Below are 26,779 nucleotides of genomic sequence, written 5' to 3'. Positions count from 1 at the left end.
TATAAAAAACACTATAAAACTATTTAAAAAAAACAATAAGGTGCAGATAACACAGTATATATATATTAAAAAAACACTCAACAGCAACTTGACATGGATGAATATGTCAATGGACATGTATTGCACAGTGTCAGTTTCAAGTATTTATCAGATATTGCACATTGAAATTGCGCCGTGGATTGCACAGTCCAGAGTCTGGAGGTGGAGGCTTTTGAGTGCTCTGCAGCGCTTAGCATAGGTGAAGCAGTGTAAAGAGGCTGTTGCCTAAGTGGGAGCAGTCTTGACTTGGTATTATGTCTTAATCTGTTGTGATGTGCTGTAACAAGCTCAGTGGATTATTGTGTCAACGGTCTTACACCGGTCCGTTTCTCCTTGGTTTTCCGCCGTCCCTTGAACTGTCTCCCTTGATCTGGCTGCCATTGTGTTACGACTTAAACTATGGATTAAACAAAGTGACCAGGGACTCTGGAGGCTACACCTTCATCTGCAGACACAGACACATGATCAGATAACAAATACAAGTACCTTGTTAAACCCAGTTAAACCCGGCCATTTGCACACTAATCATGCATAACAACATTTGGATTAAGCTTTATTGTTTGCCACTGGAAATTGTTGGGATAGGTTAGATTGACCAATTGCCTACTATTACAGACAATTTGAACAGCACTTTAAGTCTGTTAAAAATAATTACAAAGTCATTCTCTCTACTTAAAAGTTGGCTGCCGGCTACATCTCTGTGGTTCTGTGTTGATGTACTCGATGTGAGGTCTCTTTTTTGTGCTGCGCTTCATTTAAATATCATTCAACAGTGTCCTATATTACCTGAAACATGTTTTTTGGTAGTTTGGGACACCAAGAGCAGTTCCACAATATCCGTGCCATTTTCAAATTCAGTCAAATATATTTAAATTATTATATATTTTATGTTTTTATGCGTTATGTAAAACAGGACATGATAGTGTGTGATAGTAGATGTCTTTCTCCAAAAACGAATGTAAAAAAATACTCTCTCCCTGCTCTCTGAAACGTTTGTTAAGGATTTATCATACATTTTATTGATGAGACATATGCTATTTAGACAATCTAATTAGATCTGTAGTTTAAAATTTAACAGAATGAGAAAATGAAATGCAATTTTGGCACATTGCCATCTGCGGTTTAGTTCTGGGTCTCAGTGTTGTGTTAAATTAGTACCACCCCTACTTGACAAACCATAGACTGTATATAAATATGGACAATGTGTCCCCGCTTCCTTGCATTGTCGAAACTGAGGCTATTTTCCCGGGGATACAGGCTAGGCCATCTTCCAAGTTTGGAGCTAGAGTCTGCACAGGGCGGCCCAGGAGCGTTCTCGTTTAATTAATACTACTCTCTCCACTAGTTACAAAGAAATGTTGGATTATACACCGCACTTATTTGTTATCCAGTTCTCATAGATCCTAGGAGCGGTTGGCATGGCAACTAGATGTCACCGTGATGTCACGTCCTGCTTCTATAGCCAAATAAAATAAAACTTATCAGAAATATGCACACCTGAGTATGCATCAGCATTAAATTAACTAGTTAAAATGACAGAAACCATCCTTGAAAACAAAAATATATTGACATGTAGGTTAGTGTTTCTGTTTCGCCCTAGTCCCACCCACTAACATGAAGGGGGTGGAGCTTATATGACCTATACTGCAGCCAACCACCGGGGGGAGCTGTTCCGTCGTCCATCTTTATACAGCCTATGAAAAAATTAAGATCAGCCTTTATTGCAAATTTCCGGTTAATGCCTACTGTGTACTTTTCCCAAATTCATCCCTCGAGATAGACTGGACCCTCTGCCGGGCGAGCTGTTTGTTTAACACCCCCCTGGTCTGGTTCATGTTTCCAGAAAGTAGTCGTAGCCCATCGCACTCACCTTGATGCTTGGCAGACCTTGTCACTGATTAATTAAATCGTGTGTCACGGTGCTTATCTGAACTTTAAAACGAACTAAACCCCATTTGACTTTAACTCCTCGGTGATTCCTGTCGTGTGTGTGTGTGTGGCTGATCTTTGGCTCATTGTGGTGGCGGTTGGCGGTGGTGGTGGTGGGCGGAGTGAGGGGGCGGGGTCATATGCGGGTTTGGTCCCCGTGGCTTTCCGTAGATCAGGGCCTGGGCGTCGTTCGTTGCTACTGCTGCTGCGTAGGAAACAAACACCAAACAACACTTCAGCTCAACAGTCCGGAGGTGTCTCTTACATAAACAACAAAAAACTCTATTCAAAAAAAAAAGAAAAAGAAAGATGCTTTCGGTGGACAGCAGCGGCTCGCCAAAGAAGCGGGGCTTTTCTCGGGGATTAAGCGAGGACGAGTCTCTCCGCAGTATTATAAAAGAGGTGAGGAGAATCACGGCGTCGTTAAGTGTTAAAGCTAAAGCTAACCTCGACGTTCATGTTCTTTTAAACCATATAACATTACTAAACACACTCGAGATCTTTTCAAATAGCTCTTTAACAACTAAGCTAGCTAAGTGTGTTGTTATTTTAGAGCCACAGCTTCCACTTCCCCCATCATTAGCTAAGTTAGCTTCCTGTGGTTTTGTTGTGGATGTGTGTGATGCTAACTCCTCCTGCTGTGTTCTTTTCTTTCTTTTTTTTCTCCTCCTCATCAGACCGACAGCTCGTCCAGACGTCTGACACGAAGCGACAGCCGAGCAGGCACCCTGAAGAGGAGGACTGACAGCCAGGTAGGAGCCAGATAAGATGGGAATCCGGACACCTGTACACACTGTACCACTGACTCCTGCTAATCAGGTCTGATGATTAGATAAGACAGACAGGCTTTTGTCTTTTGGTCCAAACTCTTTACTGCAGTGCATTTACCTGACAGGCAGCTTCTCAGATTGGGTTTCTTACATGTAGCACCAGTTTATAAAATACAGTGCAGTAAAAGATTAAACTTTGGTGTCATTGCATATAGTACAGGTATATATGCAACGAAATGCAGTTGGGCGTCTAACCAGAAGTGCAAAATGTACCCAATAGTAGGCGAGGAGCTATGACTATTGTAATAAATAAGTTAATATTTTACAGTAATAGTATGAATATAAAATAGAAGTATAAATACACACACACAGCTGTAAACATGCGTCTAAATCTAAATCTGAATGTGTATATATGTACATACACGTATACATACATGCACATCCTGTATTGTGACCTTTTGTCACAAATGTCAGCGGATTAAAATACTAAATCTGGTTAATTGCATATTTTTCATCTGGTCTAAATTTACCTTAAAAGGATTTTTTAAAAAAGTTTTTAAGTTCTCTTATCGACATGGGAGTGGACAAATATGCTCGCTCCATGCAGATGTGTGTTTAAGCTCCATTTATTTATCGTCATTCTGAACGCGTCGACACATGAGCGGTGCAGGTATTGATAAAATACCAAACATGACGTCAGTATCTGGCGCGTCTACGTTGCAAACTAGTCAGCTGGGGGCTGGTTCTTGGCGAGGGGGGGCAGGGACACTCTCTGTGTCAGCTTTGTGTCAATGAACTCTGGAGATAACTCAGTTCACATGGACAGTAAAAGCTAGTAACTTTACAAGACTTTTAAAGCTTTATTAAGTTCTGCTTGAGAAGGCGTGTGTCTGCTGAGCGTAATGCAGCTGTCATTAATACACCTGTGTTTTCCCCATTGAAGCGTAGGTAAATGGATTACATAATGACATAATGACTGCTTTAGTCATTATTGATAGTTAAATAAAATAAGTAATATGAAAGCATGTATCTTAAAGCTCTGTTTTTGTACTTCTTGCGTTGAAAAACGAGTGTGATATCTCTCAACTTGCTGAAATTCATCAGAAATGAAGGTTTGATGTTGTGCGGCGTTGTCAGCCTTTAGCGTCACATCACTACTAATCACTGTTTTGGCTACAGCTGCAATCAGAATAAATGTGACGTGACAAAGTGTTGATAAGATTAACATGACCCAGTCTGTTTCAGTCTCAGTTAATTATTATTTTTTACTTTTCAGCAGTCTGACCAGGACCTCTTAATGGGACTACCAGAAATGGTGACTATATTCTCCTCTTATCTTTTGTATTGTCATTATAATAAAAGGTATTTCTGTTAAAAGTCTTGCACGCGGACCAATAATTCCCTAACATATGGAGGTATTGTCACGCTTCCCTGTGAGGCCTCCCACAGATGGTTGCCTCTGAGAGCCTGCTAAGCACTTGTTCTCCCACTGACATGGCATGCTTTCCTGGGACGTTGCCCACACTGATTTGTAACCGTGTTTGTGATGTAGCTGGAGCTGCAGGCCAGCTATGACGAGGCGGTGCAGGAGCTGCGTGGGCTGGAGGTCGAGCGAGAGGCTCTGTTGTTCCAGGTGGACGTCCTGCAGGACACGCTGGAGGGTGTCGAGGAGCTGCTGGCTGAAGCCCAGAGGGAAGCTAAAGAGGCTAGCTTGGTACGTGGAGCACTCACCACAACAGCACTTAGCATTAGCCACGTTTTAGAAGTGTATTGATCGTTTTTTCACTGACACTCATTAGCATGCCGGTGTTTCTGTGCACTTGCAGCAGCTGGAACAAGAGAGGCAGGCCAAGAGGAAACTGGAGAACATGGTTTGCTCTCTGAGGAAAGAGGTGGAGAGATTACAAATGGTAATGTAACATCGTCATTGTATATAAAGATGTAAAATCTAATGAAACCCTATGAGACAATTAGTTTGATCAGTGGTTATTGAATGCTGATGGTACATTTAGTTTTCGTCATATTGTCGCATAGAACTAGTTCTTACAATGTGCTTTGAAGTGGTCTTACCACTGTTACATATTACTGTAATGCTCAAGTAACAGGAGAGCAGTCTTGAACTGACATGACAGCTGACAGCGGCAGAGAAGAATGACAGCGATGACGTGAATGGCTGATTATGAGATTGTGTCAAAATCGGAGATTGTGGTTAAACTGGAAACTTCTGTAGTCAGCTGAGTAGAGAAGAGGTGACAGAGAGAGCTGTGAATGAGCGAAGACAAAAATAGAGTTCCTGATTTGACATAGCTTTATTACAGCTATGACACACTGTGATTTTACTTGCAGTTCTCCTGAAGAAGTCATATGACTGTCAGTATGATGACGACTGCTGTTCAGTTCTTTATTTTGTGAAGCCTGGACTGAGAAAAAGATTCAGTTATATACCACAAAAAATCCCAGCTTCAAATTTTAAATCCTCAAATAATAAAAATGGGTAGAAATAACTTCTAAATTATATTTTTATTTGACTTGAAAGAGCATTTTATTTACTAAAGAACATTTTTTTGTCTGCAGGAACAGGATAACAAACCAGCTGCTCCAACGACGGACGACGCGCCAGCACAAGGACACCAAATCAAAACCGACGCCAAGGAATCGACTGAAGTTGCACACAGAGAAGAAAGCGACCGCTCACGGCATGAACCTGACAGCAGCAATGGAGGAGTGGCGGCGGCGGAGGAAAGGGGGGCGGAGGACGGAGAAAGCGTCATGACGAAGCTGCGGAATATGGGCAACAGGAGCCCCCACTCTCTGGCGCTGGACAACCTCCCTGAGGATGGGGTCCTCCAGAGGCCCTGTGAAAACGGACGAGACCTGTCCCCGGACAGGAACGACTCGGACAGCGTAAGTGCCTACGAGGACGCGTCTGCAGAGACTCCGGAGCTCGAAGACGCTTCGGAGCTGGATGAGGATAAAGAGGAAAATCCGACAAAAGACCATCAGGCCATCGATGGTGAAGACGGCAAGAACCCTGAAGCCTGCATTTTGTCTTAACTTAGATCTTATTTATCTACTACTGGGCCACATTAGGGCCAAAGACAACTATTGGTAATTGGATGACATTAAAAGGCTCTTTGCAGTTTAATATATCTGTGTCAGAAGACCAGAGTTGTTGTAGAGCAGCAGTGATTAGTCCATCAGCCAATCAAAGGGCAATCGGCAGCTGTTTTGATAATAATCCGTTGATTTTTCTTCTCAAACGCGAGGATTTGCTGCTTTTCTTTGTCGTACGTGACAGTCATCGAAATATCTTTGGGGTCTAGATCTCTGGAGGCAGTTATTTTAGGATATAACTAAACGATTAATAGATTAATTGAGAAAACGATTAGCTGCTTAATGTTTAATGGAAACACTGGCTACTGTAGTAGAGATGTAAGTTTCAGTTTTAAATTAACAACAAAGGAACTCAGGATCCAGAGGGTTTATTAGCTCTATAATCCACTAATGACTGTTTTATATTATTTGCCAATCGTTTCCTTTAACTCTGTCTTAACTCTCTTTCTTTTTTAAATATAGGGATGAACACGGAAAATGCTTTGGTAATTTTTTAAGAAAGTTTTTTTTTGTACGCTATCAGCTGCCATGACACGAATCAGGATTTATCTGTATACACAATACGGTGAGCTCTGTTGGGATTTGGACGGGGTTTCTTCTCAAAATGGGACAGTCTTGTTTACTTAAAAATAACCTGCTGCAAAGCGTGTTCCCATCGTGTTCTTTGTAAGCTGCACCTTGGGCGCTTGTAAAAGGTTTTATTAATAAGGTTTTATGGAGGGATTCTTCAACTAAGGGAAAATGCCATATGTGTACTTCTCGGTCTAGACTCATAGGTCTAATAATGTACAGTCATGTCTGATCTCACAGTCCAGCTTCCCTTTTTTTCGTTCGGGGAAAATCATAGGGAACTTGATTTTGGCTGCATTTGCACTTTTTAAAGTTCTTATATTGTGGCATTTATTTGTCAGATTACGTTAGAAACAACATTCCCTTTACAACCGAACTTAGAGAGAAATGCTCAGTCTGACCTGCTGCAGACTGTCTGCCCGTCTGTCTGCATGGTTACGCTGTACGTTTGCACATTTTCTGGCAGAACATGCTGAAGGTAGTCTTTTAAGGTGTCTCTGACTGCTGTAAACACTTTATATGTGGGTCAAATTTTTATATGTTGTTGTTTTTTTTACTGTAATTTTTTTTTTGTAGCGCTAGAGGCAACTCATTAGTAGTTTGCATGAGCATATACGAATGTAGGTTGATTTGCAATCTGCACACAAGTTGATCAGTTATCAGTAGGTTTGCACGCAGTACCTCCACGCATACATTGATCTAAGATGTTTACTTAACAACAGTTAGTGTTTTTAGAGGGATTTTAATTTTGTTTTTCAAAGCGTGTGCGTCGTTCATTCATCCCACAGTTTCTGAGGTTGATTCTTATTTTTTTTTTAAACAAATTTTGCAAGTGATTGCAGTTTCAAGCACATCAAGCTACAAATATTTAAGCATAAATCACTATCTTGATGAATATTTCTCTTAAGACTAAAGCAGATTACTATTAATGCACGCATGTAAATGTAAGAATAGGTTGAAGATTTGCCGTTGGTGCATTTTGGCTGCATATCGTAATTCCGTGGGTTTACTGCGGCGTATTAAAGTCGGTGCATTGACTCATTTGCCTTTATAACTTTTATCACACAGTCCAGTTTCCACACGCTAATGCCGGGTCAGACGAGACATGGTACACGCCACGGGTTGCTGTTATATTTAGTGCTGTGCGGCGGCTCCGTGGTCGGGTCATATCAAATGAATAGTAACATAAACTCTTGTCCTCAGCATTTTATTTTATTTTTGAACGGTTTGGTTTGCTGTAATGAATCGGTGAAGTTTAAAAAAATAAAAATAAAATGTCGCAGGCACTGTTGGATGTTCAGCACACGGTGGACTTTTCTTAAGTTGTTCTTTGTGTTTCATTATCGCCTTTTTTTGTGTGTGTGTGTGTGTCTGAATACTTTTGTCCTGTAAACTGATTTATATCAAAATAAAAGGAGTGGGCAAAGCTGATGCCTCTTTGTCATTTCTGTTTGACTTGCCTTTAAATTAAGGTTAGCACTGACGCCTCACAGCAAGAAGTTTCTGGGTTTGAATCCCATCGACCGACTGGGGCCTTTCTGTGTGGAGTTTCCATGTTCTCCCTGTGTCTCCGTGGGTTCTCTCCAGGTACTCCAGCTTCCTCCCACCGCCCAGAGACATGCTGGTTAGGTTCATTGGTGATTCTAAATTGGTCGTAGGTGTGAGTGTGAATGGTTGTCTGTCTCTCTCTGTTAGCCCTGTGATGGACTGGAGACCTGCCCAGGATGGACCCCACGACCCTTCACAGGACAAGCGTTTACAGAAGATGAATGAAAGGAAATCAGTTTCTGGAGATATTTAATGAACATCACATTTTGGGAGATTAGTTATTTCAGGAAACTAAACCGGATGAATATCAACTGAAACTAAAATGTAAAGCCGTCAAATATCAAAGAGTCTAATGAAAATATCAACTATTGCTCTAAGTTGAGAGCAGCCGTGGCCTACTGGTTAGCGCTTTGGGCTTGTGACCGGAGGGTTGCCGGTTCGAACCCCCGACCGGTAGAAAGCGGCTGAAGTGCCCTTGAGCAAGGCACCTAACCCCTCACTGCTCCCCGAGCGCCGCTGTAGCATGGCAGCTCACTGCTCCGGGTTAGTGTGTGCTTCACCTCACTGTGTGCTTTGTGTTAACTAATTCACGGATGGGATAAATGCAGAGACCAAATTCCTTGTATACACAAGTATACTTGGCCGATAGACACTTAATCTTAATCTTAAATTGAGAGAATATTTTTATCCTGTCATGTTGTAGCATTATTTGTCCATTAGATGGCAAAGTTAACCTCTATTTAAAAGAAGTGCTAAACCTCCTAAACATTTAGTTTGAATAAAGAACCTCAACCCTCCAGGTGACAAGCTGTTACAGAAAATGAATGAATGAATGAACCTTATTGCTGCGTCTGATGAACGTTACCTAATTCTACCTAACAGCCTGTTGGTCTTTAATCATATAAAGTCATTTAACTTCTATCAGGGCTATAAATGTCTCAGATTCAATAAGCTAAGCTGAGAGTTCAGCACATGCACACACGGGACAACAGGCAAAAACGTGTTAAGATAAGGGGAACTGGCTGCACAGGTGGCCGCCCTCTGTGTACACACACTACGCCTATGTGTATGAACAGATGGATCAAATGAAAAAAAATATATATAAATTAATCAAATGCATAAAACTCATTAAATGCAGCGCACGAAGAGAAACATTATTACAAATATCAGAGGAAATAAGAGGAAACTAAGTAAAGGCAGGTGACGTGACAAAAAGAGAGTCCAGTTATTTTTTTTTCTAACAGTAATAGATTATTTCACAGACAGCCAGAAACTACATCAAAACAAGCCCTTTTCCTTCTTCAAGTTCAGTTGCCTCCACTGCGGCAGGCTCACAAAGTCGTCTTTGGTCATCCCGAACACGGCGCTGAAGTCAGAGTCAGAGAGGTATTTCTGGAAAAAGCAGTTCACAGAATTTAAGGAGCGGAAACAAATTACGTTTCTTATGATATATGATGTATAATGAGACCAACTTTCATTTCATCATGGGTCAGAAATGTAAAAGCTGAACATTTAGGGAGAAGTTCACACCAAAGAAGGAATTAGGAATTCATCTTATCATTGGTTCAAACGCATTGTGCTGAAGTATAGCTCTATTAAATGAATAATTCCAAGGGGTAAATTGCTGCTACTATATATATATATATATAGAGATTTTTCTATACAGTATTATATACTACATCTCTATATATCTCACTATATGCTGTACAGGATATCTGTGTATCTATATAACCACATATTTTCATATCCATATTATTGCATTATATATGTAGTATGTTTTAATATACCATTACCAATATATACCAATATACCATTGTATGTTATTATTTTTTATACAGACTTTGTATTTAAAGTGTATATTTTATACATTTTGTGCATTGTACCTCACTTTTATTTTTTTTTGACCATTTTGCTGACCATAATTCCTCTTGTCTCTGTGCATTGATGCTATCTATCTATCCATCCATCAAAAGGCCACAGCTGGTTGGCTTTATTTCTCAGAAGATATGTTTGAAGATTTAACTGTTCGAGGGGAAAAGTGCACAAAGAAGGCAACAGGAACGTCGTCTGCATTGGCCACGCCAAGCTTTGCACATGGTACCCCCCCACCCCACCTCACTCTACCCCACGCTTTAGCTCAGACACACACTGATATACACACCTCTTTGTTGGAGGGGTCAACACCTTCGGGCAGCTCGCTGACATGCTTGTTGACCAGAGCGTCGGGTGGGAAAGTCTCAAAAACCTTGTCGGCCTCTGCACTGGCCGGCTCCTGGCAGATCATGATAAAGGAACGAAGAATCCATGTATTATTATTAAGGACGGAGAACTCTCTCTAAGAACGTAGGGAGTGTAGGCAGATGTTTTCTGCTTCTGTGTCTGAATTTTGTCACAAGTAAGTTAGTTAGAATTCTTTATGATCAGCAGGATGTGAACATTGTTTTCACATGTCAGTGTCAAAACAAGGGAAAAAATGGCCGAGACATAATGTGGATTTTAAAATCAGTGCATCAGCTGTTACTCTAAAGAAGACACCGTCAGCCTTATAATGGCAATAACTGCTGAGCTAATGGCGCCAACACGGAAACTTTAACACCCACGTCACCTAGAAACTTTACCAAATGAAGACTTTACGCACAGTTTTAACCGTGACCGGTTCCACTTCCTCTCCCAACTCCTTCTTCAACTCCTCGTAGCTCTGTCCTCCCTAAAAGAAAGAAAAAACACCTGTTAATGACTTTAATAAACCATATGCCGTTCCCCTGTTTCAGCTTTCCCAACACTCACGCTCCATTTGGAGGGATCCCAGGCTCCGAACCAGCCGGTGAAGGTGGGCGGCTCGAACCCTTGCTTGATCAGGACGATGGGGGTGTCCGGGTCTCTGTTGCCAGGGTGGGTGCGCAGGTACTCTTGGCTTGTGACCACTGCCTCTTTGCGCTCCACCTCATTGGCCTCTTTACCGATCCAGAGAAACACCTGGAGAAAGGAGAAATCTGATTAAACTAATGTCAGGTTTGCACAAAATATAAAGGGCTTTGTGCAGCAGGGAGCGTGTGGTAATACCAGCTACAGGTTCACATCATACCTGGTCCCATATGTCCAGCAGCATGACATCGTCCTCGCTGAGGTCGTCCTGTATGAACTGAGTCACCTCCGTCACTATGAACCGTCCCGTCTTATTGGAGCACTCAAACAGGCGAGGCTGATGATCCAAGACCTGCTGCTGTAACCTGCGGACGACAGTGGAAAAATGCTGTAATCCCACTTCAACGCTTGTCGGCTCCGGCGCTAGAGCTCCCATCACCCTGACCTCTTGTCGCTTGCATAGGGAGTTTTCCCTCCCAGCAGCTCCCAGAATTCAACGGGCTCCTGACCCTCGGCCACCGTCTCCTCGGAGAGTCTCTGTGAGCTCTGGCCGATCACTGAGCTCACCTCTTTGGCCATGGCTCTCTCATCTCCACTTGATCCCTGGTAACAAAAAAAAAAAAAAAAACAGTCACAGTTTCCCCATCAATCAGCATTAATTATATATGACCTTTATATCATCAGCCATGATCTGAACCAAAAGAATTAAATTTTAGCGAGAAGCTTATGATTCTTGAAAGGATAGTTTTGCTCAGTGAGTCAGCGCACGCCGGAGAGATTACACTAAGTGTTGGACTTGAGGAAATCAAACCAGGGGAGACGCTCGACGGCAGACAGGCTGGAACCAAATCTTTTAACTTGGAGTGCTTTGTAACATAACACTGACTGACCAGAAGTATGTGGACGCTCCCGAATTTGACCCATATGCGACTGTGGTGAATTAATCTGCGGCTGTGTCTGCCTTCAGTCTTCTAGGAAGGTCCCTCTCTGCTGGAAAAAAATTATTCTTTCCCTTCGCTTCAAGAGCATTAGTGAAGAAGATAAGGTCTGGCATTTGAGTTCAGTCCCAAGGGATCCAGTTAATCTAGTTCCTTCACACTAAACTGGGCAAACTAGATCTTTATGGAGGTTACAAACTGTCTGTGACTCATTAAAATACAGAACTGCAGTTTTCTTTTGTTTGTTTCTCCAGCAACCAACCTGTTTTTATCAACTAAAATTTATTCACATTTAGATTAGTGCAATTTGCACAGATGGGAATCGGAAAGTGATCCACAGGCTCCAAAAACAAATGAAGCCGCTAAACTGTTTACCAGTTTAAAGTGCAAGGCTGAACAGGATGGGTTGTTTCTGCAAGGGAACCTCAACCATCAGCCTTCCTAAAGAACCTAGACCTCCTTTACATTGTTTTTGATAACAATTAAAAAAAAAAAAAATGTAGCTGGATGCTATACACCCAGAACTTACTATATTTCAATGTTGAACCCTAAAAACTGACGTAAATAGATAGATAATCCTTTAATTCATCCCACCTTTCCACACCACAGATAAATATCCGTTTGGCTCTTGAGTAGAAACACGTCGTTGGAGTTCAGCGAGGAGGCCAGCGCTGGAACCTCGATGGTTTTCGTGTTGGACGGGTCAGAGCCATGAACCTGGAACAGTCTCACTGGAGGCTCTGGTTCAGAGGCGCCTTTCCTGGACGTGCCTCCCTGACAGAAAAACAAAAACAAAACAGAAATGTGAAAAAAGGTAAGAAGAATGCTTTCAGTAAAATCTGTGTGAATTCAGTGACGTGTCTTACATCAAAGATGACCATCTTCCCCTTGAAGATTGCCATGAAGTGCCTCGGCTCCTTGCCCATTGTGACTCTCACTTGGACCGGCTCGTCGTTGTACTTCTGATCTAAAGCCACGGCCTGAAACGCTGACGCTGCCAGTTCATCCTGCGTGGCATGACGCCCCTAAAACAGCCAGCAGCAGAGCAGTTTAATGTCAAACAGCGCAGCAATGATCAGGAAGATGAATGTCTGGATTGGTTAGAGGTGAGTTGTCATCTTCACCTGCCATATGTAGAGCAGGTAGCACTTCTTGTTGTTAGCCAGGTAAGTGTAGAGGATCAGGTAGCAGTCTCCTCCGTAGAAGTATCCGTACAATTCGGGGTCCACAGGGACAAGCTCCAGATCCTCAATTCTCCACACCTGCCGGGCGCAACACAAGCAAATTAAAACTAAGGCACTACTACTTCTTTCACTCCTATTTGTTTCAAGGATACGGAGTAAACCTTGTTTGTGGATAGTGACCACTGTGTTGTCGGGACTCAAATCAGCATCATCAAACCTGGCTCAGTTGTCATTAAACCTTGTTCTATATTGTCAGCAGGACCTAATAATCCCACTAGAGGCCCTCGTTGACACATCACTTTATGTACACAGATCAGCCACAACATTAAAACCACTGACAGGAGACGTAAATAACATTGACCATCTTGTGACAATTCAATGTTCTGCTGGGAAACTTTTGGACCTGGCATTCATTCATGTGGATGTTACTTAGACATGTAGCACCCACCTAGACCAGACCAGACACCCCCCCACCGCAGAGCAATGACACTCCTTGATGGCAGCAGCCATCCCCAGCAGGATTCAATCACAAAAACACTTTAGGAACAACTCAAAAAAACATGAAGAACATCACAAGGTGTTGACCTGGCCTCCAAATTCACTACTTCCCAAACTGATCAAGTATCTGTGGGATGATCCACAGAGGCCCCTCTCCTCAAAGGCCCCCCCACTAACAACATCCTGTTACCAGACACCACAGGACACCCTCAGAAGGCCCATGTCCATTCTCTGATGAGTCACAACTGTTTTGGAGGCACAAGGGAGACCTACACAATATTAGGAAGGTGGTCATAATGTTATGCCTGATCGGTGGAAAGCATGAGCATGATGGCTGAGTGACATTTACGACTTCTCAGGGTTGCAAAGGCAGCATTCAGTTGGTCGTGTTTGCGGGCATCATGAGCCGAGTATGCTTCGTCCAAATCATCTTGAAGGTTTTGCAGACTAAAGGTTTTGGCCCGGCTGACCGACAAACTCAACCGCGACCACAGAATCACTAAACCTCACTTTAAACACCGTACCTCCACTTGGCCCGTGCCATTGTCCACCATTCTCTCCTGTGCAGCGACCTGTGGCATCATGTGCATCAGAGAGGCGTCAAACTTCTCCTGCGTGATATGAGCTAAAGAACATACGAACATTTTATTAAAAGACAAAGTTGTCCAGGTTTCTTTATTAATCAGAAAGCATATTTAATTTTTTATTTTTTGTCTTACGTACCAATTTTCCCCCTGGTGTTGACCTTTCCGAGGCCTTGAGTCTGGTCCCTCACAGTCCACCTCTGGAACAGCTGCTTGAAGAGAGCCGACTCGGCCCCGTCGTTCACTGTCTCCACGTTGGTCGTGATGGGGTAGTTTTTCACTTTGATGAACTCCTGTAACAGCCAGGATGTAAATACGGCGTGCCAGCGTGCTTAATGAGTGAAGCACAAGCCAACGGTGTAGTGCCACTCACCATAGCTCTGGTCATAGCTGCCTGTCGTTCAGCTTTGTTTGCTCTCTTCCCCTTCCACACAAAGATCTTCACCCCTCCCTGGTCCAGCAGGTAGCAGTCCTGTAATTAGAAATAGACAAAACCAAATACGTTGTTAAAGGGAATATTTAATCTTGCTTGCACCCTACCAGAAGCGTAAAGAATCAAACCACCAGCTCACATCATGGCTGAGGAGATCCTGAACCAGCGGTCTCGTCGCGACCTCTGTCACCTTCATCTGACCATCTGCATCTGACACGCTGAAATAAAAGCCGCCAACAAACACAATCAAACCAAACTATACCGGATTATGGTTAAAAGTCTCAAACATGAGACATTTAAGGCATTTAAAGCATCGATGACACCGGTCAGGGAGCAGCTCACTGGTAAAGCGTAAGGTTTGCCTTCTGTTCCTGGTCGGCGGTTTCATCCGGAGCCCCGTCCGCCAGTTTGGAGGTTCTCTCTCCGAGAACGCCATTCAGGATCTCCATGTTCTGAGGAGAGCTGCTCTCTGCGTCGCCCTCGACCACTTTGATCTCCGCCCGACCTCCTCTCTCCCGGTCTCGGATGTCTTTTGCCAACAACATGCCCTGAGAAGCAGAGGTACAATACAAGCACAATCAGACCGTCTGTAGAACAGGTTTGCAGCCTTTAGTTGGACACTGACACACTTTTTTTTTTGAGCTGTTTATCAAAACACATTTAAGTAAAAACATGCATAAACATGCAGACTCTCAACTTTTAATCTGAATCACAGTTTTTTCCAATAGTTATTCGACACTGATGTTTCATGGACAGATGTGGGACATTCCTTCATCATTTCCTCAAGGTCTGGAGGAAGGTGAGACCAAGTGTTGCATTTGAAACTTATGCAATGAAGACACAACATGTGTTCAAATGAGGTCTCACTGCAAGTGAAATAAGGCGTCCTTAGGTTGGACAAGCAAAACTCATGCATCAGAAAAGACATTTTGATGTAAATACCTTTAGACTGAGTCAGCACTTCAAACCTGTGTTCATTATACACTGCCTCGCCAAAAATAAAGTCACCATGAACCTTCTTCCATTGCTCCAGAGTCCAATCTTTATGCTCCCTAGCAAACTGGAGCCTTTTTTTCCAGTCATCCTCACTGATTAGTGGTTTTCTTAAGGCTACACAGCTGTTCAGTCCCAATCCTTTAAGCTCCCTTCACATTGTACGTGTGGAAATGCTCTTACTTTCACTATTAAACATAGCCCTGAGTTCTGCTGTCGTTTTTCTTCCATTTGATTTCACCAAACGTTTAAGTGATCGCCGATCCCGACCACATTTCTTCCTGGAAGACGATGGTTCTCCACTATCCTTCCAGTTTTTAATAATGCGTTGGACAATTCTTAACCCAGTTTTAGTAATGTCTACAGTCTCCTTAGATGTTTTCTCTGCTTGATGCATGCCAATGATTTGACCCTTCTCAAACAGACTAACACCTTTACCACGACCACAGGATGTGTCTTTAGACATGGTTGTTTAAGAAATGAGAAGCTACTCATTGCATCAGTTGGGGTTAAATAACTTGTTGCCAGCTGAAAGATAATCACCCATGCAGTAATTATCCAATAGGAGGCTCCTACCTATTTGCTTAGTTAAATACAGGTGGCGACTTTTTTTTTGGAGGGGCAGTGAATGACTGGAACGTGCTTTGATAAACAGCTAAAAGATAAAATGGTAACATTACATGAGCACAGGAGTGGAATTTACTCACGTACTGTGTTTAATTTGAGGCGTTTTACTTGAGTATTTCCTTTTCATGCAACTTTGTGCTTCGGCTCAATTGAAAAATCACGTTTGGTGATCGTCAGTCTGTATGTGTCGTTCTTGTAAATGCAAAATCTCAGGAATCTGATACAAATATCCATTTTTCTGGTCAGAGGTCAAAGGTCACTATGATCATAATCTAACTATGACTTTTTTATGACACACAGTAAAAAAATTATGCACAATTGTATTGTAAGCAAATAACACTTTTACAGGTTTATACAAAATCATGTAAATACTAACAATATGACAACTGAGAATCTAAAGGTTACAGCCTCCAGTGAAAGACGTTTGCAGGCTCTGCAGGAAGAAGAAAGAACGAGGATCGATCTATTGATCTATCTATTTATTAGAGGTTTTGCAAGGTCCCTCATAAAAGTTGAATCTGAAAACGAGGACCTATTTTTCTACATAAACACTGAACCCGGCACAGAAATCTTACTTTGAGCTTTTCCTGCCTGTTACTCTTGGGCCCGTTCCACTGGACGATCGTCTTTCCGATGTCCAGCAGGAACACATCTCCAAGGGTGAAGCTCGCCCAGCTCATCTCCACCTGAAGAGGAGGAAAACACAAAGCGCCTTTTCAGCACGACGTCCCCTGTCCCGTTACGTAACATAACCACCGTGGAGCATGGCTCACCTCCTTGGCAACCACTCTTTTCTTTCCCTTCACATGGAGCAGCCTCTTCACGTCATACGAGTTGGTTTCAGTGTGCCTCATACCTGATGCAACCCCCCCTTTCTTATAGCTAAACAGAGCAGCGTTGTTATTATTATTATTTTTATGGTTTGCATTGCTTTTTATAAATGTCTGCTGTGTGGACGTCTTCCACTCACATTATCCCTTGTTTGAAGTAGCCCTTGAAATGATCAGACTCGTGGTGCTGCACCTCCCTGTGCTGCACCGGAGTGGAGCCCAGAAACTCATCCAGCTGTACGGTGTAAACGGCGGCTGCACCCTGTTCATCCTGGGAGGACTGTGAGCCGATCCAGTAGTGGATGTCGTAACTCAGAGAGCTGCTCACTTTCTGGGTCTGGAGAAACGTTAGCGTGGAGAAACTGAATTGTTTGTGTGTGTGGGTGTGGAGGTTAATGAAGGGAGGAAGGGAGTCTAATGAACAAAAAGTCACTTTTCACAACAGAGAGCAGAGTCTAGAAATGCAGCAGCAGTCTTGGCACCCAAAGCAACAGTGATTCACCACCTTCCCCTTACTTACAGACAGGAGAACATAGCAGTCGCCCTCATAAAAGTTTCCATAGGATTTCTCAGGAAGTTGAACCAGCTCCATTTTCTGTGTCACGGAAAGAAGAAGGCCGTCATTTTACTTCCACGTTCACGTTAAGAGATCAGCACTGGACGAGCAGGATCCAGTTTTTTAATGATAAAATCACACAGCCAATGTGAAAGAACACACACTGTCTCAACGACTGAAATCAAATTACCTCAACTCTCCAGATTATAATCCCAGGAGTTTGTTTCACTGCTCTAAATGTGTACTCCATGTCGCTCAGATGCACACAGCTTCTTCTGTGACACTACTGTAGCTCGCGTTCCTTTATCTGGAAGACGAAATCATTGCAAAATACTGATGCAAATTTCCTTCATTTTCCTGAATTTCCTTCGGTAGGATTAATTTCAGCTGAAATTCAAGGTCAAATCTCATAGTTTCAAAATTACCAACCAGCACTTACCTGGTATGAAAAGCTTCCTCTAAGTTTCTTATCTTCCAACAGCTGATTTCCTCTCTGACAACAAAAGACCCTCGTTCCCTGTCCTGTCAGTGCGCCTAAGTGATTTGCCTGTGTTTGCATGTTTCAGGATCTTTCACCGTGTTCTGCCCAATCACTGAGCAAGAGACGAAATCCTGTAGGCAAATGTGCTTGAAAAAAAAAAAGAAAAAAGATTGACTCATATTCAAATACACAAACACACGCACAGTAACGCTAATTATCTACGTCCTTCATTTCCCAGCCCACTCGGCCCTGTGAGTCCACATTCGCACCATATATGGATATTGTGACAGCTACGAGTAGACTGGGCGTACCGTCCGCTGGTGAAACACGTTTTAAAAGAAGATTTTATAAAAATGAAATACACCGATCAGGTATAACATTATGACCACCTTCCTAATATTGTGTAGGTCTCCCTTGTGCCTCCAAAACAGCTGTGACTCATCGGAGAATAGACATGGGCCTTCTGAGGGTGTCCTGTGGTGTCTGGGAACACATTGTTGTTAGTGGGGGGGCCTTTGAGGGGAGGGGTCTCTGTGGATCATCCCACAGATACTTGATCAGTTTGGGATCTAGTGAATTTGGAGGCCAGGTCAACACCTTGTGCTGTTCTTCATGTTTTATTTTAGTTGTTCCTGAAACATTTGTGTGTGTGTGTCTGTGTCAGGCTGCATCCTGCTGGGGATGGCTGCTGCCATCAAGGAGTGTCATTGCTATGGGGTGGGGGTCTGGTCTGGTCTAGGTGGGTGCTACATGTCTAAGTAACATCCACACCAATGAATGCCAGGTCCGAAAGTTTCCCAGCAGAACACTGAATTATCACAAGATGGTCAATGTTATTTGCCTCTCCTGTTAGTGGTCATAATGTAGTGGCTGATTGGTGTATTTAAATATATATGGTTATAGTATCTCATAACCTTTTTTTCTTATAAGAATACACATAGTGACTCTAAATATGATGACATTACATTACTAAAGCACAACCAGGCAGCAGGATTCATGCATCATGATTCATAGTGTACACACTCACATTAAAACAACAGGCTTGTTGTAAAACCAAATTACAGATGAATCACATCAGACCTTGTCTACTTTTATTTTATTACGACGCCACTGAAAACCAGTGTGACACATTTTGGGGGAATAACCTCACTGCACAAGTGTGGACACTGTTTTCTAACTGATTACGTTGCGGAGTTCACGATCAAATTCTCATCAAGCTCATGTTAATTAGCACCAAATCAATATCAGCTGCTCTTGTGGGATTTTTCTGACATCTTCTTGGTTGCATTGCTAGATCACATTGTTGTAAGTTGCTGCTCAGCTGAGGGGAACAATTAGATATGATGTTAGATATGCACCAAAAAAAAAAACACAGTGAAGAGAGTCATCAACAACAGGAGGAAACACAGGACATCTTGCTGGGATAGGCTCCATCAGACCCCACGACCCTTAACAGGAACAAGTGGTTACAGAAGATGAATGAATGAATGAATGAGGACACAACTAGTTAAAAGTTAACAATGCAAACCAAACAGAAGTAGCCGTAGTTTGTTTTCTTCACTTCCTAGAATGAGGAAGCTTGCATCAAACACCAACAGACTTCCATTCAAATAAGCACATCCATGCACAAACAAACCTCAACCAATGATCATGCAAAGTGGAGTGGAGGAACGTCGCGTACGCCTCACACTACGGGATAATATTTAATAGTAAAACACACATTAGGTTGAAGTGATGCCAAGCATCAGCTGAAGCATCGGTGGGCTGACTCATCTCTTCAGCATGAGGCCGAATGTAGCCGAGATGCCATCAGAGCAGATTTATAAATGAGATACAGCGTTGTACAAAAGGGTACTGTTAGATAAGAGAAAGATTATTCGGGAAAAAAAAAACAAAGTATGTAAATTATTTTTTTGAATTATATTTTTGAAATACTTCATCGGAGAGGCACTGTTTTAAAAAAAGCTGTGAGCTAGAGCTCAGAGGAAGGGCAGGTGTCTATAGTACCTGCTCTGTTTTCAGACATTCATTCATTCAATTATTCATTCATCTTCTGGAACCGCTCATTCCCGTGATGGGTCGTGGTGGGAGGAAGCTGGAGTACCTGGAGAGAACCCACGCAGACACAGGGAGAACATGCAAACTCCACACAGAAAGAAAGGCCAGAAAGGTCATTGAAATATGAAATAATATATATTATATTGACCTTTAAATGCACAAAGACGTATGATAACCCTACCCGGGCCATGATTTCTGCTCAGTCTGAAGTATTTGAATTTATAATCACTGACTATGCCATAACCACAGACGTTTCCCTGACAGCGGAATTAAAATGAGAACAGATGCAATCGTTCACTGATCCCTCTTTGGTTGGTTCAAGGCTAAAAAGCCAGAAATATCGCCCGTGGCAGACAGACGAAATGCGGCGGTGCTGCATATATGAACATGCAAATCGTTGGCATTGTAGTTCATAGAAAATTAAAATAATACTGTTTTGTTTTGCAAAGTCCATTTACCACCTCAGGTGGGCGTACCGGGATCATGGATTATAATGAACAACGGGCATGTGTGAGCATAAAACCTCTTCAGTCACAGAAGGTATACACATAAATTAAACAGAAATAAATAAAAAATCCATGTGTCTCTTACAGGAAATGATGCACTAAATTAACCATAACTTAATGAATGACATACTTTTAAAAACACATTTTGGAAAAAGTTTATTCAGTGCATTTGTGTAGCACTTGGTGGGCGTTCAATTAGAGACCAGAGACAGGTTTTATTTTACTGTTTGTTCCCTTCGCCCAGTAATCCCCTCTTCTAACTGCTGTTTCTGTTATGCTATGGAAACCATTATTACTATAAGAGCTACTGCAGCTGGAAAACACAGCAGACACAGATATTTACCTCAGACAGGGACGGTCCACAGAGAGTGACTTAAAAATGTGAAAGACAGGAGGAAGGATTACATCCTCTACTTCCTGTGTTAGTGTTTAAAGACCAACTTAACAGCAATTTATCCAGAATAAAGGGACTCTGTTCAAGGGTGTTCATTTCTCACTCTGACTTCCACTGGTAGGGGTACGGTGGGCTCCTGACTCCCACTCACATTTCTCTTCCTCCACCTACTGCAACATGTACTCCTTACCCCGTGTTTTAACGAAATGATGTGGCCAGCCTTTTCAAACCCACACGGTAATCTAAACAAGGTTTTGACCTTTCAATATTTATACCAGTTACAATTTTAAGAAGAAAAAACACTGTCTTGTCCCCTCTCAGAGACTCTATGCTTTCATCTCCGCCAGATGTTTCTGGCTCCTCCCCGACAGCTTGGTAAAACATTCCAGCCCACCTCTGGGAATCTGCTCCGCACACACTCTCGCTGAACCCCAGTCAGGATTTTACGGGAGCTGAAAGAGGGTGAGCCGACGCAAAATGAGAGGACTTGTTCTCTTGGTTACTTTGGCCTGCTTCGCCGGCGCTCAGCACCAAGCTCTGATTGACTACTTGGAGCGGAGGCTGCTTGCTATTGAGGTAAGACTCCCTTCACCTCCCTGCCGAGCCCTTGGCTCCAGAGTACCTCTGAAAGGAAACTTCCAGGGACAAAAGCCAATGGAATGCAGATGTGGGCAAATACTGGAAAATGCAGCTTTTCAAATGTACGGGCACTATGAGCTTCTTGGGTTGGTCATGAGTTAGAAATCAGTAGTTGTGATATTAAGACATGATATCGAAAACATCTCACAAGAAAAGACTAAAGTACCTGTAATAATTTCAATCCTATTTAATATTATGGCTACTTTCTTATTACATAATCTATTGTTCTGTTCGTCCACGTCCTGCGGTCTCTTGGTTGCTCTGTAAGCTCGACATTTACCCATCACCTGCAGAAGAGGATCTCTTTTCATTTCCTTTCTCCGCAGCGAGGTCAGAGGTCAGTGTCTGCTAGAGAGCTAAGCTGGCAGCGTTCATGCATTTTGCTAAAAGACATTTGAGCAGGGTGCACGCATATTTGCCACGTGTGGGCTGAACCTGGCCGTTTGAAGGATGGCTTCATGTCGCAGTGTGTTTACCGAGGCCGAAAATAACAGAAGATTATGGCCTAGAGGACTTTCCTAACAATCATTTACAGTTTGGTCCATGTATTTTCGGACACTGACGTAATGTTTTTTTGTAATTTTAGCTCTAGTTATAGTCGTATAATGAATGTGGTCTTAAAATGAAGACTCGTTTCGTTTAAGGTAGTTACATAAGCTCTTTTTCAGTGGACCCTGCGTAATGGGTAACTCAAAATCTGTTTCATGGACAGGTTTCGGATTTTTCTTTTATCACCTGGAGCTGATTTTAAGTGGCATTTGGAAGGGGTTGTCAATTCAAGTGACACCGGCCATCCTCAGGCTGCAGAAAGAAAACCAGTCAGAGCAATGGTCAGATCAGTAGCCATTCAAGATTCAAAGAGTTTACTGTCACATGCACGGTATAGAAACATGCTTCCCTGCACAATGAAAGTCGTCTTTTGGCGTCCACCCAAATGCCTAACAAATATAACATCTTAGAGGTAGAATATAAAAAGATGCATATGAAAGTGAAGTGAGTTTAGTTCATTCTGAGAAAAAGAAAGAAAACGCTGCTGAGCTTTGAAGCGCTACAAGGCCTGGACGTCCGCAGAAGACGATGTGGTGTGGGTGACACTGGTTCACTCGTGTTTATTGAGGATGTGACAGAAGACAGAAGCTGCTGGATGAATTCTGACATTTACAATTATCCCTTTGCATGTCAGGACCTCGTCACGAGTGTATGAAGGAAGCAGGACACGCACACAAGGAACCAAGGATTGGATGAAATGATAATGGTTAGTTTAATAAGGGCAATACGATGAAGATAACAACCTGCAAAGTGTGGTAAAGTTAATCCAACCACAAAAAACAATAAATAAATAAAAAATAAACTCAGGAGCTGAACCGAAAACAGGAGAGTACGCAAACAGGGCAATCCATAGCAAGAAAGGAAAATAAACTCGGAAAGGACAAAGGGAAAGACACACTGATTAATGAAAACGTTCGTACGTCAATGCCATCCTAAATCTGTTTAGCTTCAGTCAAATCTGATTCCGCTGTGAATGGATCTTTTTGAAGATAAAGATGTGGAATATTCCACAACGGCCGAGTCGGTCTCCTGCTCTCAACTCGATGCCAGCTGCATCCCATTTGCCGAAGACAAAACTAAAGGCAGAAAGACCCGCAAGCAAACGAGCAGAGACAGCCGCGGTAAAGGCCTGGCAAAGAATCACAAAGGAGGAAACCCCCAGTGTTGGTGATGCCTGTGGGTTTGCAGGCAGTCACTTCCAGTAAAAGGATCCTCCACAGATTTTCCTCCTGAACATTTTTATCTACATTTTTGTCCATTTGTTCTGTGTTTCCAATAAATTAAAGCTGTCTGCACTTAAAACCCATATTCATCACATGACTATGACTTGATTATGGTTTGGTAAACAGCCAAAGGGATAAATATTGTGTCACTTTTCAAAAAATATACGGATTTCACTGGATATTCACTGTAAATCACAGACAAAGTTGCAGACAGACTATCTGTGCTCGCGTTTGACTCAATTAATGTCTTTTCTTAAAAACAGGACAGGATCTCGCTGTGGCAGGAACAGACCACCCGCTACGCCTCGGACCTGCGGGAGCTGAAGCAGCAGATGGTGTCCCAGCTGGAGAACCTGGACAAGGAAAAAGAGGCCCTGAGAGTGAACCTGGATGGCGTGGGGACGAGGGTGGACCGGGTCGAGCGGGAACTGGACTACCTGGAGACGCAGAACGGGGCTCAGCCGTGCGTGGACGTGGACGACAAGCTCATAGAGCAGCAGGTGACCCAGGTGAAGGAGAAGCAGAAGGCCAAATATTTGAAGCTGTCAGGTGAGATATGAAGTGTTTGTTACAATAAACACAGTATAACCATGGTTGTGACAGTAAACCAGAAGCCCACAGGTTACTACAGGAGATATAAAGGTTTCTTTTTTGAAGTTAAGCCTTAAAATGACGAGGCCCTGCAGTTTTTTCACCCAGTGCATCAACGGGGCCCACCAATAGGGGTTTCATTCATTCATTTTCTGTAACCGCTTGTCCTGTGAAAGGTTGCAGTCGGGCTGGAGCCTATCCCAGCTGTCATTGGGCAAGAGGCAGCGTACACCCTGGTTAGGTCACCAGTCTATCGCATTCACACTCACACCTACAGCCAATTTAGAATCACCAATGAACCTAACCAGCATGTCTTTGGACGTTGGGAGGAAGCCAGAGTACCCGGAGAGAACCCACGCAGACACAGGGAGAACATGCAAACTCCAGATAGAAAGGCCCCAGTTCTCCCAGATTCGAACCCAGAACCTTCTTGCTGTGAGGGATCAGTGCTAACAGCCACGGCAATGTGCTACCCATAGGGGTTTCAATCTGTTTTAAGGCTTTCACATGGTTTTAGTCATAAACCAAACAACTGGACAAACAAACTTAAAGACCGCATAATGACTCAAATGTCATAAAAGATCCCCACATCTTTAGGAGTTAGTCTTTTGGGACTGGAAAATACCAAACACAGCAGCAATGTCAACGTCAACTGGTCTAGCAGATGCTGAGATAGTTTGCTGGTTAAGTGGCGCCAGAACGATTCATCCTCTTGGCACCAGGAATGTACGTACGTGCCAAATCTAGTGGAAATCCACAGAGAAGCTTCAGTCGGCTAAAAATAGCTCCGGTATTTTAAGATAAACCTAACATCTTGTACAAACATTGTTAAAATGTTGGAGGGGCGTCATCCGTCTTGTAACATCCGTACTGGTTTAATTTCAGACTGCAGCGACATGATCTCCGCCATAAAAGCCATGAAGATCCTGAAGAGAGTCGGTGGGCAAAAGGGCATGTGGACCAAAGACACCAGCAGAGCCTCTGGGAAGGTCTACATTTTCAATGGGACAGATGAAGACACCTTCAGTGAGTTTGCCTCTGTGCAAGACTTCACCCGCTCGCCGGGCATGTCTCTGTCCACGAACGTGAAGCTGCCGTCTGCCTGGCGGGGGATGGGACACGTGGTCTTCAAGAGCCACGTTTATTACGTAAATCAGGCCGAAGAGATAACGGTGGTTAAATATGACACGAGGAACAACTCTGTGGCGGACAGCGCGGTGTTTCCGGTGCAGGACCACGTCCCGGTGTACGGGCTGAACCCAGAGACAGTGATGGACCTGGCTGTGGACGAGGAAGGCCTGTGGGCCATCTACGCCACCCGGCAGAACGAGAGGCACATCTCTCTGGCTAAGCTGGACGCCAACTCGGTCGACATCGAGCAGATGTGGGACACAAACTGTCCGAGGGAGAACGCCGAGGCGGCCTTCGTCATCTGCGGCACTCTGTACGTGGTTTACAACACCAAGCAGCCCGGACGCTCACGGGTACAGTGTGTGTTTGACGTCAACGGCATGGTGACCAACGAGGAAGCGCCACTGATTTACTTTCCAAAACGCTACGGATCTCACTCCAGTCTGAAGTACAACCCTCAGGAGAAGCTGCTCTACGCCTGGGATGATGGCTACCAGATCCTCTACAAGCTCCTCATGAAAAAGAAACTGGAAATTTGAGCTAAACCATAACTTAGCCGTACCAGTGCTTTGAAACGTTTTAGCTCCTAAACTACAAATGTTCCCCTCACTGCTGATTATTTCATACACCTGATACTGTAGGATTTAAAATGTTTTCTCACTTTTCGCAGATTCTTAAAACTTACTTGAACTGTGAGTCAGCGAGTTTCACTTTTGGAAGTGATTTGAGTCCAGACAGAACATTTACATAACAACTCAGAGAACTCAATAGTGACTGGGATGCAGTGTACGACTCGATGTGACCCTTCTATGCACTGTGTAAATCGATGGGAAGCAACGAATGCCTGCATTAAAACACGTCAATCGGCATATTTCACATTATACAACGTCATCACATACATTGCTCATAGAATAAAGTCGATTTCGTCAGCTTTAAGAGTCCGTGATTTGTAGTATAGGAGCCAGTCACGAAAGAAATGCTGGTCCTTTACGTGACGTCTGATGTCTAAAGCACAGTGTCTAATGACAGCCCAAAAACTTTATTTCCAATCAGACTACACTGCACTTCAATCCTTTCTGTATCTGCTGGACTGGAATAATTTACTGTACTAACCTGGTGCTCTGCTACCCTTATACAGTTGTTCACAGCACTTGCGTTTTTTATTTTATTTTGTTCACACGAATGTTACGCAAATATGCAATACTTTAAAATCGCTTTAAAGGGGAATTACCGTTTTTTACAACCTGGACCTTATTTCTGGCATAAAATACGATCATTTACTTACCCATATAACTTTGGTGTCATTTGGAGTCGTTCGGACGATACTTAGATCTGCGTATATCCATATAGTGGGAGTGATTGGGGCACCGAAACACAGCCTCTAAATAACGCATTATCTGTCACGAAACTCATTGATTTCACCAATATTGTGTTATGATACGCTAGTGCTATTCCCCGTTGAGTCCGGAGTTACCTGTTATCATCATCCGGGGTCTGTAGATTGACCTACAGACCCCGGATGATGTCATCTCTGAGCGCGGCTGGTTTACCTGTAATTTGCTACTGCTAGTTTTTTGCAACATGGCTGAATATTTTTCCGATTTCGAGGTTGTGGACGACAACTTTGTTTATGATGGACGTCCCTTCCGTTTTGAACCAGAGTATACGGATGAGGAGCTTGCTGAAAGAAGGATGCGGAGGTAGAGAGAGTAACAGCTGGCCAAAGAAC

The 26,779-nt window shown here is 43.1% G+C and overlaps 3 protein-coding genes across 4 annotated transcripts; 2 read left to right on the top strand and 1 right to left on the bottom strand.

The window, feature by feature from the left end:
• Positions 1-2,155: 2,155 nt before the first annotated feature.
• LOC311487139 (uncharacterized protein) lies at positions 2,156-7,849 on the top strand. Of its 2 annotated transcripts, none has more exons than XM_084543292.1 (6): positions 2,156-2,370; positions 2,646-2,720; positions 4,018-4,053; positions 4,291-4,452; positions 4,565-4,648; positions 5,313-7,849. In XM_084543292.1, the coding sequence occupies exons 1-6, from the start codon at positions 2,278-2,280 to the stop codon at positions 5,790-5,792; spliced, it is 930 nt and encodes a 309-aa protein (XP_084399418.1). In that variant the 5' UTR covers positions 2,156-2,277; the 3' UTR covers positions 5,793-7,849. The 2 variants fall into 2 exon arrangements, with proteins under 2 accessions (XP_084399418.1, XP_084399417.1); XM_084543291.1 differs by having other exon boundaries at positions 4,015-4,053.
• Positions 7,850-9,077: 1,228 nt separating this feature from the next.
• avil (advillin) lies at positions 9,078-18,013 on the bottom strand. The gene is made up of 19 exons (XM_084542627.1): positions 17,669-18,013; positions 17,443-17,517; positions 17,063-17,259; positions 16,866-16,974; positions 16,668-16,778; positions 14,815-15,020; positions 14,612-14,690; positions 14,413-14,511; positions 14,179-14,332; positions 13,980-14,080; positions 12,898-13,035; positions 12,640-12,798; positions 12,368-12,547; positions 11,281-11,438; positions 11,056-11,200; positions 10,758-10,946; positions 10,609-10,677; positions 10,132-10,242; positions 9,078-9,362 (listed from the first exon to the last, which is right to left on the bottom strand). Exons 1-19 carry the CDS (start codon positions 17,726-17,728, stop codon positions 9,249-9,251), a joined length of 2,454 nt encoding a protein of 817 aa, XP_084398753.1. The 5' UTR covers positions 17,729-18,013; the 3' UTR covers positions 9,078-9,248.
• A 3,152-nt stretch (positions 18,014-21,165) lies between these two features.
• olfml3b (olfactomedin-like 3b) lies at positions 21,166-26,779 on the top strand. Its single transcript, XM_084542151.1, has 3 exons — positions 21,166-21,493; positions 23,592-23,877; positions 24,805-26,779. Exons 1-3 carry the CDS (start codon positions 21,395-21,397, stop codon positions 25,587-25,589), a joined length of 1,170 nt encoding a protein of 389 aa, XP_084398277.1. The 5' UTR covers positions 21,166-21,394; the 3' UTR covers positions 25,590-26,779.

This window comes from Chelon labrosus (genome assembly GCF_963514085.1).
Source record: "Chelon labrosus genome assembly, chromosome: 4".
In the NCBI taxonomy this organism is placed as follows: Eukaryota; Metazoa; Chordata; class Actinopteri; order Mugiliformes; family Mugilidae; genus Chelon; species Chelon labrosus.
Note: the sequence above shows the minus strand (reverse complement) of the source record. Positions and strands in the feature narration are given on the sequence as shown.